Source organism: Leptonychotes weddellii, chromosome 2 (assembly GCF_054177405.1).
Source record: "Leptonychotes weddellii isolate Sample4059 chromosome 2, ASM5417740v2, whole genome shotgun sequence".
Taxonomy (NCBI): Eukaryota; Metazoa; Chordata; class Mammalia; order Carnivora; family Phocidae; genus Leptonychotes; species Leptonychotes weddellii.
The window spans coordinates 142216001-142234773 of NC_138370.1; the positions used below are offsets into that span (position 1 = coordinate 142216001).

The following is an 18773-nucleotide window of genomic DNA, read 5'->3' on the forward strand; positions in this document are numbered from 1 at the left end:
TTTCTGTGCATTGATTTTATATCCTGCCACTTTACTGAACTCCTGTATGAGTTCTAGCAGTTTTGGGGTGGAGTCTTTTGGATTTTCCACATAAAGTATCATCTGCAAAGAGTGAGAGTTTGACTTCTTTTTTTGGCGGGACTATTTTGAGGGTCATTCTGGCCAGCCTGGAAGGGCATGGATTTGATGAACATTCACCATCTCTTCCAGCTTCTGGTCATTTGTTCCATGTAAGAATCCCCTGTTTATTTCTGCCACCAACCACCTGGAGATATGGCTCTATTTGCTTCTGGGTAAAACACTTAGGTGTTTACCGTTGAAAAGAGAAAGCCAAGAGATGTCTCCAGGTGTATTACTGCTAATCAGAAAATGTTTGTATGTGTTTGCCAGGCCAGAGTCATTTGCCAAATATGTTTGTTGTTCTAAGAGCTGTCATAGAAGTCTGGCCTGATAGGCTGCTGTAGGGCGGGAGAAGATCATGGAGAAGGTGAGATATTGGTCATACTGAACCGTGGGGAGAGCCTGAGCGAGGTTGCCAAGCACTGCTCCAGTGAAGTTCGATTTGTGAAATATAATTGGGTATGGTCAAGGTTTCTACCCACTAACAGTGGCCCTGAGGACAGATCCAGCCCCGTAGAGTTATTTAGAGGACAAAGCCCAGGGAGAACTAGGGGTTTGAAAAACTCAACCTCTTCCTTCCCCTCCACCTCATTTTCACCTAATTTCTCTGCCTTTCTTTTCTTCCCAATTTATGAAGTAGAAGGGAAAAAAATTAATGATGTATATGAGTGATTCTTAAATCTTAGTGTGCCTGAAGTATTACAGGATACTGATAAAACGTCGATTTCCAGACTCACCTCCATAGTTTGATCTGGGCGTGAGGTATGTACACCTGATCACATTGCCTTTCTAAGGCCCCTATTTTTTTTTTTTTAAGATTTTATTTATTTGACAGAGAGAGAGAGAGAGACAGCGAGAGAGGGAACACAAGCAGGGGGAGTGGGAGAGGGAGAAGCAGGCTTCCCGCTGAGCAGGGAGCCCGATGCGGGGCTCGATCCCAGGACCCCAGGATCATGACCTGAGCCAAAGGGAGATGCTTCACCAACTGAACCACCCAGGCACCCTTTTTTTTTTTTTAAATATTTATTTATTTGACAGAGAGAGACACAGCGAGAGAGGGAACACAAGCAGGGGGAGTCGGAGAGGGAGAAGCAGGCCTCCTGCGGAGCAGGGAACCTGATGCGGGGCTTGATCCCAGGACCCTGGGATCATGACCCAAGCTGAAGGCAGATGCTTAATGACTGAGCACCCAGCTGCCCCTCTGAGGCCCCTATTTTTAAAGCCCCCTCTCATTCCTCGTTGTATTCGATTTCCACACCAACCGTAAATTACTATCTTCTATCATTACCATTATTATTAATATGAAGATAAAGAGGGGAGCTGCATAGCCACCTCTCAGATGGCCCCCAATGGTGTCCATCGCCCCGTGTTCACACCCTTGTGCAATCCCTCTCCTTGAGTCTGAAGTGGACCTAGTAACTCACTTTTCATGAAGAGAAGATGATAAAAGCAGTAGAGTGTTCTCTCTGAGATGAGGTTGTGTAAAGACTGTGGCTTCTGGCTTCGTGCTCTCGGGCTCTCTGTCCCCTGGATTACCGGCTGCCATGCTGTGAGCGTTCTCAGGTGGCCTGTGGAGGATCCCCGTCATGAGGAATGAAGGCACCAAGGCTCGCCAACAGCCATGGAAGTGAACGTGGATGTGGATCAACTCAACTCGACTACAATTTCATGAGCTTCATGAATTTCTTCACCTTTACCTACAGGCCCCCAGCTGAGCTGTGCCTGGACTCCTGACCCACAGAAACTGTGAGATTAATAATGATTTGTTTCCAACAACAGATGACAAATTCGGTGGCAAAAGCAGGGAGAACCCCTGGGCCAAAATCAAACGTGGCCACTTCCACCACTATTTTGCCTCAGGCTGGAGTTTTCCCCTTTATCAAAAATAGAGAATTTCCTCCTGTTCCTATGGACACTAGCAGAAAGATGTGTCTTTTGTTTTTTAAATCATTTCGTTTTTATCCCCCTGCAACTGCCTCAAGTCTGTCGTAATAATGACAACAGCAGCCAGCATGGGGGACGGCGTCTGTGAGGTTTCCGTGTCTCCTGCATGCTGAGCTTCCCTGCCGTGCCTCCGTGGAGCCCACCGGCCAGCAGCGTCTGTGCACCCCCTGCCCACTGAGGGCCAGTGGTCACAGCTTCCGGCACAGTGCCAACCCTGCCATCAGGCCTTGTGTCTGAGCACAAGCTGGCTCAATGTCTTGGGTGTGATATTCGTGAGCTCGTCATGAATTCTGAGGTCACAGACATCAGTCTTCTAGAAAATACTGCTCTGAGACCTAGGGGCAGGGAGGAGTTGTCTGCAAGGCGCCTGCCCAGTCCACCTCACACCAGCTCATTACTGGGAAGAAAGCAATATCCCTGCATAGAGCAAACAACGGCTTCAGGGCGCTGGCATGTTTGGTGCCTGGGGCTGTGCCCTGGCCAAGGCTGAGAACAGATGTGCAGTCTTCAGGCAGGCTCTGCCTTCCCTCAGAGCATCCGTTACTCCCTGGACACTATCTCCCTGCTGCCCAGTTCCCCATCCAGCTCCTTGGGCTTCTAGAGTCTCCTCACTCCTTCCCCACACCCAGTGCCCCTTCAGGCCCCAGCCCGGCCAAGTACCATTTGTGTCTGCCACCAAATTTATCAGTTTACGGTCACATAAGCTAGGTACCTGTTTTCTGTTAGTGACCCATGAATTCCCCTAAAGTAGTTATTCCTTTCCTTTAAGGTAAGACTCAAGAGGATGTCAAAAAACCAGTTTGGGGTTTAACATAGGGTTGTTAACTTATTTTGTCAACACATTCAAAAAGACTAACCTCTCTGGTGACCGTCATTTCTTAGAAGCAGGGACATTTTAACATCAAAAGGAAACACAGGAGTGTTCTTCTAGCATTCCTCTTAGAGGGGTGTCTTTTTAATATCAAGAGGAAGTGTGTACACAAAACGAAGATAATTTAACAACTCAAATATATAAAGAGCATACACTCAGATATTAGTGTAAAGGATAGCTTTCTAAATTGAATAAACATTTCTATGAAAAACTCAGTGTCTTACTTCTTCCCTTCCTTCCTTCCTCCTTCCTTCTTTCCTCCCTTCCTCCCTTCCTTCCTTCCATCCTTCCCTCCCTCCCCCCCATAGGTGTGTGTTCTTGGTTTGGCAGGTGGAAAGGCTTCTCTGATACCTGATCAGAGGTAGAATGTCGCGCTAAAGGAAAGCTGGCTGTGTGTCACTCCTCCCAGATGACATCGGTTTAGTCGATTAAAATGTGTCTGATTTTAAAAGGCCCTTAAGAAACAGATCTCATGGCGGGAATTTATGATCGTCACGAGGAAATTTGGTCTTTCTGAGAATTTCTGGGAACAATGGCGCCTCTCTTGTAGTGAACGTCAGACTCCCTCATGAATCACCCAGAGCCATTTCCCCAAAGCCACGAGCTTTCGTCCACCGCCCCCCCTCCCCCGCGCCCTCCTTCCCCCGCGGAGGCAGCTGGCACCAGAATTCCTCGCCTTAAAACCGCCACCTGGAGCGTGTGGGTTGGGCGACTGAACTAGCCTGGTCTTTGGTTCAGGACGGCCCTCGAAACCGAGCCAGTTATTCATGTCTTCAAATAAAAAGCAGCGGCCATCTGCCACTTCTGACCAGATTCAGGAAGGATAAAATTTCACTTGAGGCTGATTCAGAACGAAACAGTGACGTCGGAAATGCCAGGGGATGAACGCGAGCTTTAGCCGACGTAAACCTCCAGCCACGGGAGACGCAGCGAAGGCCTCGAGCTTCGCTTCCCAGAGGGGGCGGGGCCCGGCCTGGCGGCGGGCCGCGATTGGCGAGGGGGCGGGAGGCGGCCTCCGGGTCGTGGGGCGTCTCACAGTCGCCCCCTTCCAGCGCCCCCTGGCGGAAGCCGGGTCCCCCCAGGCCCGCTGTGGCCGCCCACCCCCGCCCGGAGGCGCGGGGAGGCTGGCGCGAGTGAGGGAAGGGGCGGCAAGCCCTCCCAGGAAAGAACGCGAACGCCCGCTCCGGCGAGAGGCTCGACTGCCTTACCCGTGGGAGATGGGCCATTCCTAAAGGTCACAGGGATTACGCCAGCATGCGGTGCCCTTTCCCTGAGTTGCCGCGACCTGGTAGATAATTAAAGACCTTTGCCGGGGGAATAAGAAGCAGGTGAAGAGATCAGCGCGAGACGGAAGCGAGGGAGAGGAGGCTCCGGCTCCTTCCTGAGATAATCCTCAACCCTTCCAGCGGGCAAATAGTCACTGCCCGTCTCTGGGGCATTTTAGTCTCTCCGGCGGAGGCCTTTGATATGCATGAGCTTGGCCGAAACTGGGAATTTCCCAAAGGCACAGAAGAGTTTTCTGTGCCCAGAATCACATTGTTGCCACTAGAAAATGGAGCCATGATTTGACTGCAAGTTGGTCTGACACCAAAACCCACTCAAAACCCCATGTGCTGTCCTAATATGGAAAAAATCCTTGAACACCAGAGAGGGTTTTACTATTTCATTTAGTATCTCATGGACTGATGCTTGATTTTGGATAAGTTACTTCTTTATTCAATGTTTCTGGGACTGCGGGTTAGGCTTATGACCTATAAGTACTAGCCAAAGATCCGGAAGCTGTTCTCTTCAACTTTGCTGTTCTACTTAGTCAAAGGGTTGTGGTCAGCCTAACTTGTTCTGTGGCCAGCATCGTGCTGTGAGATGTCCTGTGGTAGAATGAGCTACTGAAAAGTAGAGCCCAGGTGTGATGTGGTGTGGGGGTATTGGCCGATTTATTGAGTTCTCCCTGTGTGCCAGGCACCCACGCTGGATGGAGAAGCGCTGAAATTGAAGAGCTTACAATGGAGCTCAGTGGTTCTCAAAATCAAGGGATTTTTGCACACTGCTCCCCTGCCCCCCCCCCCCCCTGCCGCCCCAGGGACATTTGACAATGCCTGGGAGTTTTTTGGTTTTCACAACTCAGAAGAGGAGGTGGGTGTGAAGGGGGGTGAGGGGTTGCTGCTGACACCTGGTCATAGAGGTGCTGCTAAACATCCTACAATGCACAAGACAGAGGCCCCCAACCCCCTAAGAATCATCCAGTCTAAAATGTCAGTTGTGGTGTGGTTGAGAAACCCTGTGAGAGATGGAGCCTACGCAAAGATGGCCGTTTAAATTTATTAAATAAATTTATTAAATAAAATAAAACATCTAGGGGTGCCTGGGTGGCTCAGTCATTAAGGGTCTGCCTTCGGCTCAGGCCATGATCCCAGCGTCCAGGGATCGAGCCCCGCATCAGGCTGCCTGCTCCGCGGGAAGCCTGCTTCTCCCTCTCCTGTTCCCCCTGCTTGTGTTCCCTCTCTCGCTGTGTCTCTCTCTGTCAAATAAATAAATAAATGGCCATCTAACATGGTGCCCAATTACAAGCCACAGGGCAGGACCAATCACCTGTGCTCTGGGAACCCAGAGGACCGTTAGATGGGAGTGGGTTGCAGTGGCAGTCCTTTTCAGGTTGGACATAGGAGTGTTCAGGATGTCTACGAGAGCAGATCAAGTGGAGGGAGCCAGTGCAAGAGGAGTGGTGAACATGGAGATTTGGAGTGGAGTTGGCCAGGTTATAAAAGGCAATGAACATAAGGGAGGGTATCATCTTGATGCCATATGTAATTGAGAGTCTTTTTGGGTGCTGAGGATGGAGGGCCGTTGGCTGAGACAGACTTTCAGGGAAATGAACTTAGAGGACAGATTGAAGGAGGGCTCAGAGGCTGGTACTTTGACCAGTTCATTCAGCCACTGAGTGAACACTGTGGCCGGAGGTTGAGAGTAGAGACTCTGGAGTCGGGCTGCCTGGGTCTGATCCTGGCTCTCAACTTAAAAGCCCTTTGAGTCTCAGCAGGGAGGATCCCCTTTGTGGTCAGATTCTTCACCTGTAAAACAGCACCTACTTTACACAGTTAAATGAGGATTAAATGAGTTACTGCAGAAATGCCAGTGTGGGCTGCTGAGGGTTTGGATGAGATTGGTACGTCTCCACTCTTACTGTTCACTGCTTCCTATTGTACCTACCTACTCTGTCTCCAAATATAGTTTTCATTTTCTCATTAGGACTGGGGAGCCTCCAGGCTGTTTTCACAGTAGCTGCACCAATTCACATTCCCACCAACAGTGCACAAGGGTTCCCTTTTTCCACATCCTCGATAACACTTGTTATTTCTTGTCTTTTTGATAATAGTCATTCTGACAGGTATGATGTGATATCTCTTTGTAGTTTTGATTTGTACTTCCCTGGTGGTTAGTGATGTTGAGAGCATCTTTTCATGTGTCTTTGGAAAAATGCCTATTAGATCCTCTGCCAATTTTTAAATTGGATTATATGGGGGTTTTTTGGTGTTGAGTTGTACGAGTTCTTTATATATTTTGGATATTAACCCCTTATCCAGTATATCATTTACAAATATCTTCTCCCATTCAGTAGGTTGCTGTTTTATTTTGTTGATGGTTTCCTTTGTTGTGCAAAAGCTTTTTAGTTTGATGTAGTCCCAGTGATTTACTTTTACCTTTTTTTGGTCCATTTCTGAGATCATATGACCCAGTAATTCTACTTCTGAGTATTTACCTGAAGAAAACAAAGCCACTGATTTGAAGAGATATATGCAACCCTATGTTTATTGCAGCATTATTTACAATAGCCAAGATATGGAAACAGCCTGCGTGTCCATTGATAGGTGACTGGATAAAGAAGATGTGGTATACACACACACACACACACACACACACACACACACACACAATGGGATATTACTCAGCCGTGAGAAAGAATGAAATCTTGCTGTTCACAACAACATGGGTGGACCTAGAGGGTATTATGCTAAGTGAAATAAGTCAGACAGAAAAGACAAATATATGATTTCACTTACATGTAGAATCTAAAAAACAAAACAAATGAAAAAACAAAAACAGAAACAGACTCATAAATACAGAGAACAAACTAGTAGTTGCCAGAAGAGAGAGAGATGGGGGCATAGGCAAAATAGGTGAAGGGGATTAAGAGGTACAAACTTTCAGTTATAAAATAATTAATTCACAGGGATGAAAAGTACAGCATAGGGAGTATAGTCAATAAAATTGTAATAACCCTGTATGGTGATGGATGGTAACTACACTTATTGTGGTGAATATTACATAATGTATGTAATTGTTGAATCACTATGTTGTATACCTGAAATGAATATACTATTTTGCATCAACTATAATTCAGTTTAAAAAATATTTAAAAAAATAGAAGGTTGACACCTGGAGGGGAGAGTGGTCTAGCCAAGACAAAAGCAAAGAAACTTCAGGAAGAGCAGGCCTGGTGTGCCTCAGAAGCAGGAGGAGGGTAGTGTGGCTAAGTAACACAAGCAAGGCCATGTTGGACAGAAATGAGAGGCAACAGGAGGCCAGATCACGGAGGGTTTTATAGGCTAGTGTGAGAAATTTAGCTATAACTGTCAATGAAATGGGGAGCCATTGTGGGATTTGGAAACAAGGAGCAACATGATCCAACTTGGGTTTTACATTAATTACTCTGGCTGCTGTGCTGAGAAGAGACCATAGGGAGTTTAGACTAGAAGCAGGAAGAAGTCAGCAGGCTGTTGGTATCATCCAGATGAATCATGGTAGCTTAGACCATGGTAAGAACAGAGGGTGGGAAAAGCAGTAAGATTCTGTGTGTGTTTGTGTGTGTGTGTGTGTGTGAGAGAGAGAGAGTTTTAAACCATGATGAAATATACATAACATAAAATTTACCATTTTAACTCTCTCTAAGTGTATAGTCCAGTGGCATTAAGTACATTTGAATTACCATACAACCATCCCCACTATCCATCTCCAGACCATTTTCATCATCCCAAACTGAAACTCTTGGATACATTTTTAAGGCAGAATCAGCATACTTCCTGACAGATTGGACTGGGGTGTGAGAGAAAGAGAAGAGTCAAAGACAACTCCAAGATCCTTGACCTGAGCCACTGGAAAAATGGAATTGCTATTGACAAAATGGAGAGGATGGGTAGAGCAAGCCTGGGTAGAAAGGAAGAGAAGGAGTTGAGATTTCTTCATGTGAATTGGCGGTGTCCACTAGACACCCAAGTGGAGAATTTGAGACTGCATTTGGGTGTGCAAGTCTGGAATGCACTGGAACTGGGTAGAGGTATACGTTTGGATGTCATTAGCAGATAGATTGTTTTTAAGGCACAGAAAGGAATGAAATAATCAAAGGAGTGAATGAGACAGAGAAGAGATCAAAAGCTTTGGAGCCGGCTATCATTAGCCCCAGACTGAGAGGGTAGGGAGGAAGAGAAGTGGCAAAAGAGATCAAGAAGAAAGAAAACCAAGAGAAGAGTGTTGAATGCTGCTGAGAGGTCAAGCAAGATGAGGACGTAGAATTAACCATGGGCTAGAGTGGTGCATAGATCACTGGTGACCCTAACAAGAGCATTTTGGGGGAAGTGGTAGGGACAAAAGCTTGACTGGAATGGGTTAAGAGAAAAAGAGAGAAGAATTGGAAGCAGCAAGTAAAGATGATTCATTTCTAGATTTTACTCTAAATGGGGAGCAAAGCTGATCAAGGAAATAATATCAAGAGTAGTTTCTTTTATTTTTAATGAGGGAAGTAACAGCATATTTGTATGCTAATGGCAATGATCCAGTGGAGAGGGGAATGGTGATACAAGAGAGGGAAGGAGTATTTTTAAAATTTTGAATTTGAATACCTCTACATGAGGCCACAGCATTTTTGCCACATTCTAAACCATACTCTGACCCACTTCACTCATTTGTGTAACCTACATTTGACTTTGTATCTTTTGGCCTGGATAGATACAGATCTATATGGGACTCTAAAACAACACTGGAATCAATTGGCAAGAATGTAAATTAGACCCAGTCCTGCTAAAGCAGACAGAACCCCTAAGTGCTAATGTACCCTCATTCCCAGGAGTGTTTTGGCCACTTGTTCATGCAGATACTACAGATAATTGACAAAAGCAGCTGAAATCCCCAAACCTAATAATATACAATATAATGTAGATTTGGGGGGCTCAGTAATTTATTTTAGTGTCTAGAAATCTACTTAACTCTCTCACTTTCCTGGTCCTTTTGGACCTAGGGATGGTGACAGTTCTACTGTTGGACCCAGTTTCCCTTACCCCTTATCCACACCTTTGTAATTAGTCCCTTTGTGTATGAACCCTTTAAAAATTATTCTAATTTAAATATGTCATGTTTTGGGGTGCCTGGGTGGCTCAGTCGTTAAGCGTCTGCCTTCGGCTCAGGTCATGATCTCCAGGTCCTGGGATCGAGCCCCGCATCGGGCTCCCTGCTCAGCGGGGAGTCTGCTTCTCCCTCTCCCTCTGCCTCTCCCCACTGCTCCTACTCTCTCTCTCTCTGTATCTCTCTGTCTCAAATGAATAAATTAAAAAAAAATTTTAAATATGTCATGTTTAATATTGGAACCCTGACTGATACAGTCATTGGTATCAGAGTTTTCATCACCTGGTGATAACATGATGGCTGATGAAAACTCCGTTGCATCCCCTGTTCTGGGGGCACAGAGTGGGTGCGGAGGGGTAGACTGTAGTGGGTGTCTTCTGTTTGTACCCCTCTTCTATTTTCATGGGACTTTAGACATGATGTCTAATTTAATCTTCTCAACAACCCTATAGTAATAATAGGTCTTCTCGATTACCTTTGTCCTATATATCTGGCATTGTTCTGGGTGCTTTCCAGGAATCCATTCAATTAATCCTCCCAGTAGATTTACATGCCAAGTATCCAATTATTCCCATTTTACAGACAAGGAAACTTAAGTATAGAACAGTCCAGTAACTTCCCCGAACCCACTAAGTTAGAGATTAACCTCTGCCTCATAAGGCTTCTCAAAGGGGTTAGGTATGATTATCCTGTTTTTGCAGATAGGAAAACGAAAACTTAGAGAAGTAAAGGGACTCATCCCAGATATAGTCACCTGCACAGTGAGGATTCAAACCCAGGTCCGTCTAACCTCAGAACTCATGTCTGACATACTCTCTGCTTTCCTAATGCTTCATTGTCAACTGTCATGATGAGAGAGAGCTGACTGGGAAACCCAGGTTCTATGAACGTAAAATACTAAATATTAAAATATTAAAAATATTTTTAAAAGAAATGTGATGGACCTAATTCAAAATCCCTGCTAACAGATTTCCTAGGAGAACATTGCTTTTGGAATCATGTACATTGTGTTTGTACATTTATTAGCTGACATTAGCCCTGATCAAGGTGAAGTAGAATAGAGTGGTCATTTGTCATTCACAGACTGAGGAAATGCGTAAACCAGACCTGGAGAGAAGAGCCTGAGAAGGGAAACCACACTGGCCAGGGTACCAGTAACTTCTTTGTGCTTTCGAGACAGTTTCTCGTCTGCCACAAATAAAGGAGGGCAGAGTCAAGACCTAGCATACGCTTTATCATTCCTATTGCTCCTTGGGAATTTCCCTTGGGAATTTCCTCCTTTGGACTAGCACCATTGGCCTCATCTAGCCAATGTCATGGACTTACGGCTCTCTCCAATGATCTGCTTTTCAGATAACAGCATCCAGTCAATTTTCTGTTGTTGTTGCTGCTGTTCCATGCAGAAGAGGTAAGTCTACTTCTGAGGGCAACTTCTTGGAAAGTCATCCATTCAGTTTCTTCATTGTCTATTGTGTCTCCGTGGCTCCTTGATTCTGCCCTTCCCTTTGCCGGGGAAGCCCTTCTCCCATTTCCTCCCGGCTGCGTGCCCACTGATCTAAAAGTCTTCCTTCAGAAATTTCAGGTCTTCCACCATCTGTCCTGGATCCCTTTGGCATGAATTGCTCCTTCCATTACGTTCCCACAGCATGTGGCTTGGGTCTGTATTTAATATTTATTTTGTGTATGCTGTTTACTTCTCTGTGTTCTGCTCAATAATTTTTGCCCTTTAAGGGCAAGAATCCTGTCTTATTTATTAGAATATCTCCTCCCCCCCCACACCAATGATCAGGGTCTCTTGCACTTTGATGGCCAGCAAAAGATTGTATAGAATAAATGCAAGGTACCATGATAATAGTAACAGTTAGCATTTAATGGGGGTGTCCTCTGTGTAAGACTGTGCTAAAAGATTTGCATTTATTAGCCCACGTAACTCTCAAAAACACCTATGGTTTTTATAATCTCCATCTTACAGATGAGGGAATTGAGGCTTAGAGAGGTTCTATTGCTTCCCAAGGATTCAAACTCATATTCTTAATCACTACACCGTGTCTACTTATAACAATGGATACCGTCAAACGAGGTCATGCATGTAAAATGATAAACATTGTGCCTGACGCAGAATGAGTTTTTCATTATCATGATCATTATTTTATCACCGGAATATGCACCAGGTTCGGTTTGGGCATGGGACGTACGTTTCTTCAATTTTATTCCATAACAACTCCATTTGCTCTTAGCATCTCTAGCTCCTCCATAAGGAAAATGCAGTTCTGGGAGGTAGTAACTTGCCCGTGGAAAGTCTTTTAAGTAAGAAAGAAGTCAGAAAGAGACCTGGAGTTTCCTACTAGTTTCGTGAATATCTGGTGAATGCTTGGATAACCTGAATTCAGATCATAATTGGTAACATGGTTGTTTTTCAATCTCAGACAAGTCAGAGCACATATAAGCCTGAGCAAAGATGAAGAATTTTCAGAAAAATACACCCAGCGTCGCAGGCTGTGGTTCAGGGAATTGCCAAGCAAGAAGCAAGTGAGTATCATCTTGATGAGGGAGAAGGAACAGAGGAAGCTTGAGTTTTTAGGGTCTACGCTCCTCGAGGTACTGTTTGCTGCCATGCCCAGAATCTAGGGTCCTGCTTGGCACGTAACAAGTGCTTAATAAATATTTAGTGAGTGAATGCCTTAGAAGAGAGAGAGAGAGAGAAAAAAAAAAGACCAGTTAAAATAGCCTACTCTGCTATGTTTTGGCAGAACTTGAAACCAGACAGTGAATGGGGAAAAATGTATTCTGGCTACTGCCATTTTGAACCCAGGAGTAATTTTCAGCTCAGTGTTGGAGGAAACAGTGTTCTTAAGACGTGTGATAAACCCAAACACAGTTTATAGTGTGTGTGAAAGGAAAGGGCTGTTTATCTTTTTTCAAGAGAGAAAAACCCATAAAACAAAGTGAAACTACTGGGGTGGAAATCAAATTTCAAGAATTGTGGCTTAAAAAACATCCAGGGGTGCCTGGCTGGCTCAGTCCGTGGAGCATGCGACTCTTGATCTCAGGCTCATGAGTTCGAGCCTCGTGTTGAGCACAGAGCTATTGTAAAAAAGAAAAGAGAAATATCCAGTGCGATGCTGGCAAGAGAATTTGTGATCTTGACAACATACAAAACGATGAGTGGGTTGCTGGATTCAAAAGTTGTTTTATGGTCATTTCCTGTGTTTATCCACTCTGGTTTTTGCTTTGGTGCATCCAGACGGGTGAATTGGGGCAGCAGGGAAATGTACTCTATCCCTATTCTTTTTTTAGTGCAGATTACTAAACCAATAGTACAACAAATAATTCCTTGGTTTTTACAGTCCAACAGAGACCATGTGCAACCATCAAAACGCAAGCCACTGCCTCCCCTCCCACCCTCTGAGGTTACTGAAGAGAAGATCCAAGTAAAGGCGCTGTATGATTTTCTGCCCAGAGAGCCGTGTGATTTAGCATTAAAGAGATCAGAGGAGTACCTGATATTGGAGAAGTATAACCCTCACTGGTGGAAGGCAAGAGACCGTTTGGGGTAAGACTGGTGTCATGGTCCTCATCAAATTCCTCTTCGTTTATCCTCTGAAGACTTCTGAAGCGTAAAATCTGTTTTGTGGCTCATTTCCTCTGGGTTTAGAATTCTCCCTTCTGCATGGAGCAGAACCTATCCCCACATGTCCTATCTGTATGAGAGAGCATTACAGCACTGCAATTTCAGGCAGTCACAGAACTGCATGTACCCGGCTTCACATCCCGATGCTGTCACTTACTATTGTGTGTCCTTTGGTAGGTCACTTACGCTGAGTTTCTCTTCCTTCCTTCCTTCCTTCCTTCCTTCCTTCCTTCCTTCCTTCCTTCCTTCCTTCCTTCCTTCCTTATTTCTTTATTGAGGTATAATTGACATTTAACATTATATTGGTTTCAGGTGTGCAGCATAATAATTCAATATTTATATCTATTATGGAATGATCACCACAATATGTGTAGTTAACATCCATCACTATGCATAGTCATGAAAAATTTTTTTCTTGTGATGACAGCTTTTACAATGTACTCCCTTAGCAATTTTCAAATATGCAATATAGTATTATTGACTTAGAGTCACCATGCGGTACATTACATCCCCATGACTTCTTTATTTTATAAATGAAACTTTGTACCTTTTGACCCCCTTCACCTATTTCACCCACCCTCCACTCCCTGCCTCGGGTAACCACCAATCTGTTCTCTGTATCTATGAGTTTGGTTGTTTTTTTAATTAAAAAAATTTTTTTAGATTCCAGTGTAAATGAGATAATACAGTATTTGCCTTTCTCTGTCTGACTTATTCCACTTAACATAATGCCCTTGAGATCCATCATGTTGTTGCAAATAGCAAGATTTTCTCCTGTTTTATGACTAATTTTCTGTTGTGTGTGTGTGTGTGTATATATCTATATATCTGTATATCTATATCTATATAGATATATATACCTCTTTCTTTTATCCATACATCCATCAATGGGCACTTAGGTTGTTTCCATATCTTGACTATTATAAATAATGCTGCAATGAGCATGAGGGGTGCACACATCTTTTTGAGTTAGTGTTTTCATTTTCTTTAGATAAATAGCAGAAGTGGAATCACTGGATCATGTGGTAGTTCTATTTTTAATGTATTTTTGTTTCTTTATTTGTAAAATGGGAATAATAATTTCTACCATACAGGGTTTTTTTTTCTGATTTATACTTTCTTTGAGTTTTTGACTCCTTTTTTCTGCTAAGCTCTAAGGTAGGAACAGAAATAGTATCTCGCTAATTTTCATATTTCTGCAATGACTAGTTTTGGAAGTAAACATTGCAGTACTTGCCGAATTAAATTGGAAGGAAAAAAAGACCTTGGGATGCAAACAGACTTCATCATGTTGGGAGCAATAGATTGTACCTGCCTAGAGTCTGAGGTAGATGATTCTGAGGGGGATCTGGGCTGCTTGGAACAGAATGCTGACATTTGATTTCTATTCTTTGTGATGATTTGGAGATGATAAGTATCTGTGTATTAGAAGTATCTAGTTATATACCTCTTTCTTTAATTATATTTTCCTGATGGTTTGGCTCTCTTAACAGTTTTTAGTTTCAACTTAACATGTGATGGAGACTTTTCAGTGGGAAAAGAGGTATGAGTAAGTTCAGGACCATGTAATTAGCCCTCCTGCAGGTTGGCATTGGCATGACTCAGACTTTAAAAAAAGACGAATTACCTTTTAATTTCAAAGTTAATAAGTGAATATCGCTTTTTATAATATGCAACCATGATAAATAATGCCTCCAAACCCAAGCACCATTATTCACTTAGTGAGTACCCTTCTGGAAAATTTTCAATGCACTTTCATGTCCATATTGAAATACACATTCTTATTTGCAGATTTAGTTTACCTAATTCTTACCATGCTTTATGCGTTGTTCTGCAACTAGCTTGGATTTTTCAATAATGTCATGGAGATCTTTTTGCAATTTTATAATTTCAAATTTCATTGGTGAAGGTATAGAAAAAGAGAAACCCTTACCCTGCTGATGGGTGTGTAAATTTGTATGTTTTCCTTCAATGGCAATTTGCTGCATCTAAGGGGAGATGCACATATTTGGTGACCCAGCAATTTCCCCGTTTGGTATCTGTCTTAGAGAATTACTTTTCCTGGTGCACAAGAAGGCATGTTCATGTGTTTCTGTGCAGCATTTGCTATAATAGGGACATGGCTAAACCAGAATATCTATTCTATCTATTTTACAGCAATTCAAAAGAATTAAGTTGATATCTTTGTTGTTGCTGTGTTTTTAATCTAGTCACTATGACATCCCAATGATCTCGTAAGTGCCGCTTTCCTTCTTTGAAAAATTTTGATGTCACGAAACATCTTAAATTACTTCCATTGTAAGTCAGAACCTTAGTATTTGTCAAACAGAGATTTTAGTTGAATATGGAAATGAAAAATCCTTTTTCTTCTTTTAGAATTTAATCAGCAAAATGAGTTTGATTTCCTCCTATGTCCTTGAGGTTTTAAAAAGGATTGTTGTCACGATAATGCCACAGATGTACCAAGCATTTTGATTTTGGCTTTGTCTTTTGTTGTAGGAATGAAGGCTTAATCCCAAGCAACTATGTGACCGAGAACAAACTAACCAATTTAGAAATATATGAGTAAGTCTCCTCCAAAATATGCTCTATGGTTGATCTATGAAAAATCAGGTACATTTGGGCAGCTTACGAGTATAGAAGCTGGTTTTGGTCTACAAAAGGAAAAGAAAGTAACACATCTGGCTGCTTTAGTTTGAGACATCTTTGATCCTTATGATGGTTGATTCAGAAACTTCTTTTTCTTAAACTTCTTTTTGTTTTGTTTTGTATGACGACTTTTTTGGGTTTGTTTTAACAGTGACTGCATGGAAACCAAACGCTCATCTTGGTCTTGTTTTACTCTATGTCCTAAATGGAAAAATAACTATTTCAAAAATGACCTTAGTTTTTTAATGAGTGGTAAATTGAGCCTAACACAGAGACACACAACTATATTTTGGCTCATGTTTTGAAACGTTTTAGAAATAGCTAAAGAGGAGAAGCAGGCTAATGCTGTAGTTTGGGGGGAACTTCTGGCGTGTTCACTAAGGTTCTGCTTAGAAACTTATTTTTGTTACAATGATAGATTTGGAAGATGGAGATCTTAGCAATCACTTTTCTAGCCCCCCATTCCGCAGATCAGAAACTAAGGTTGTGAGAGTAATTTACAAGCAGAGAGTGGCAGAACTGGGAGTAGTCCTAGTCTTTTATAAATTCAGGTTTGCATAAGTTTTAGCACTTGACTGCCCTCCCCCAGTTTAGATACTCGCTTTGCAATTAGCATATGCTTCCAGCCTTGTGGCGGTAGGTGATGTGGGTTGAGGCATGAAGACAGGTGCTTCTCAGAGAACCAGAAGGCAAATATAAATTGAATGAGAACCAACCCCTCCCTCCCAGCCCCTAGGTGTCTGCCTTGCTACTAATTTAAGCCCACGTGGAGGCCAGACTCAGCATCTCTCTCCCTAAAGCAAATCCAATTCTAAAAGTATTGGTGGGGGTCGCTTGGGTGGCTCACTTGGTTGAGTGTCTGACTCTTGGAGCCCCACGTGGGAGTCTGTCTGGGGATTCTCTTCCTCTGCCCCTCCCCCACTCGCATGGGTGCATGCATGCATGCGCTCTTTCTCTCTCTAAAATAAATAAATCTTTAAAAGCATTGGTGAATAATGTAGACTTTCTTGGAGGGGACAAGGGATGACTACAGGACACATGACACATCCACATGACTTTACCAGGCTTCTCTATTAGCTACTTCTGTTCTCTCTCCCCTCTCCCCGCTTAGTACCATCACAGGTCTCTTCTGTCTTCTCTGTCCTTCACTCCGCTTGTCATGCCCCCTCTCTTGACCTGAGTCATTTAGCTCTGCCCCAAAAATCTAGCCTCCACTCAGTAGGACAAAGGCCCTAGGTGACTGAACACACCATCCTAAGAAAACAGTTTCACAACTCTCTACCGTCACCTTGGGGGGCTCGCCACTGCCCCCAACTGGAGCTGCCCAGCACAATAGGTCTCTTTTGAAGGTCAGGTCAGGGGAAGTTCTGTGTGAAAATCTCCTGTTAAGAAAAAGACTTTTTTCGGGGCACCTGGGTGGCTCAGTCGTTAAGCGTCTGCCTTCGGCTCAGGTCATGATCCCGGGGTCCTGGGATCGAGCCCCGCATCGGGCTCCCTGCTCAGCGGGAAGCCTGCTTCTCCCTCTCCCACTCCCCCTGCTTGTGTTCCCTCTCTCACTGCCTCTCTCTGTCAAATAAATAAATAAAATCTTTAAAAAAAAAAAAAAAAGACTTTTTTCCATATCGTAAACCCAGTTCAGACTTTCCAGGAGATTAAAGGAGGTATGTGTGAAAGTACCTAACACAGTGCCCGGGAGTGAGTAAATGGATGCTCACTAAGCAACAGTGTGACTTTCCTTCCTTTCATTATTAATTAATTTGCTGGCTGCCCCCTTAGTTTAGACGAGGGTTGGAGTCTGCCCTTAACAGCTTGTTCATACTGTAGATATTGGGTAATTTGAATTAAACTACCCTGAACTTAAAATAATCATCTCATTTTCTTGGCTTTGATTTATGTGTCTTTGAAAGTTATCTTCTTTAATTTTCTAATTGTGGGAAAATTAATTTTTTATTTCTGTTTCTTTTTAAAGGGGTTTGTTAAAATATAGATATAATAATTATCAATATAAATCACTAAAATATATCCACCACTTACTATATGCCAAACATCGTTCTAATGACTGTGTAGAAATTATGGCCCTAGGTTGAAATACTATAGTATAAGCTTAGAAATCGGAGAAATCTGGGTTCAAAGCCTGACATCACCACTGACTAGTGCCTGGGCTCTGGGCAGAATTACTGAATAGTTATAAACCTCTAAATGATATGAAAACTTGGAACTGAGATACCTGTCTCATGTAGGACCTAGTAAATATTTGATACATTCTAGAACTGTGAAGCTAACAGGAAGGGCATTCCCAGTTTGCCTGCTGTTACAGAGGTACCACATTTCATAGTTACCTCAGCCCCTGAATCACTCATCTGGTCAATCTTTACTTATTGTCCATTTTGATGTGCCGGGTGTTAGCTGTTGTGGGCACTGGAGATACAACGCATAACACGTAGATGCACTCCCTTCTTTTGTGGAACTTACAGCTTCATGGGAAAAGAGACATAAACCTCAAATTCACAAATAAATATAAAATTTTAAATTGTGGGGGCGCCTGGGTGGCTCAGGTCATGATCCCAGGGTTCTGGGATGGAGTCCTGCATGGGGCTCCTTGCTCAGCGGGGGGTCTGCTTCTTCCTCTCCCTCTGTTGCTGCCCCCCTACTTGTGCTCTCTCTCTCTCTGTCAAATAAATAAGTAAAATCTTAAAAAAAATTTTTTTTTAAACTGTGGTGTCATGAAGGAACAGTATGGGACACTGGGAGAAATCAATGGAGAAGGCTAAAAGATGAGGATATTGGGATAGGGAAGACCTCTGAGGAAGTGACTTGAGGTCTAAAGGAAGTAGGGGTGGATGGGGGAAGGAATGCTATGTTAGTGTAGGCTTCTGACATCTCAGGGGAAACTTTATACTTTGAAATATTTATGGCTACTTTGGTTTTAAATTAATATCCAAATTATCAACAGTACAGTGTGAAAACCTGGTTTTCAGTAAGCCTTCAAATCTTGATATACTGTTTATAAATCTAAAAAAAAAAAGAACAGTCACCTTAATTCAAACTCAACAGTATCCTTAAACAATCAGTCCTATTTATAAGCTCAGTTAATTAAATTTCCCAAAACATTTCACTTGCATTAATAAACTGAATGAATTCAATTTTCTGTTTAAATATTTTATA

The 18773-nt window shown here is 43.1% G+C and overlaps 1 protein-coding gene across 4 annotated transcripts in view; it reads left to right on the forward strand.

Moving 5' to 3' along the window:
• The window catches only part of LOC102750068 (tyrosine-protein kinase TXK), a 57001-nt gene that overhangs the window by 2174 nt on the left and 36054 nt on the right, over positions 1–18773 (forward strand). For 2 of the 4 annotated variants that reach the window (XM_081812409.1, XM_081812412.1), the window contains exons 2-5: positions 10682–10736; positions 11755–11857; positions 12676–12881; positions 15459–15524. In XM_081812409.1, coding sequence (XP_081668535.1) covers positions 10682–10736; positions 11755–11857; positions 12676–12881; positions 15459–15524 — 430 coding nt within the window. Of the gene's footprint in view, positions 1–10506; positions 10737–10805; positions 10986–11754; positions 11858–12675; positions 12882–15458; positions 15525–18773 lie in introns of those variants that run through there. The other 2 variants (XM_081812410.1, XM_081812411.1) reach the window with 2 other exon arrangements.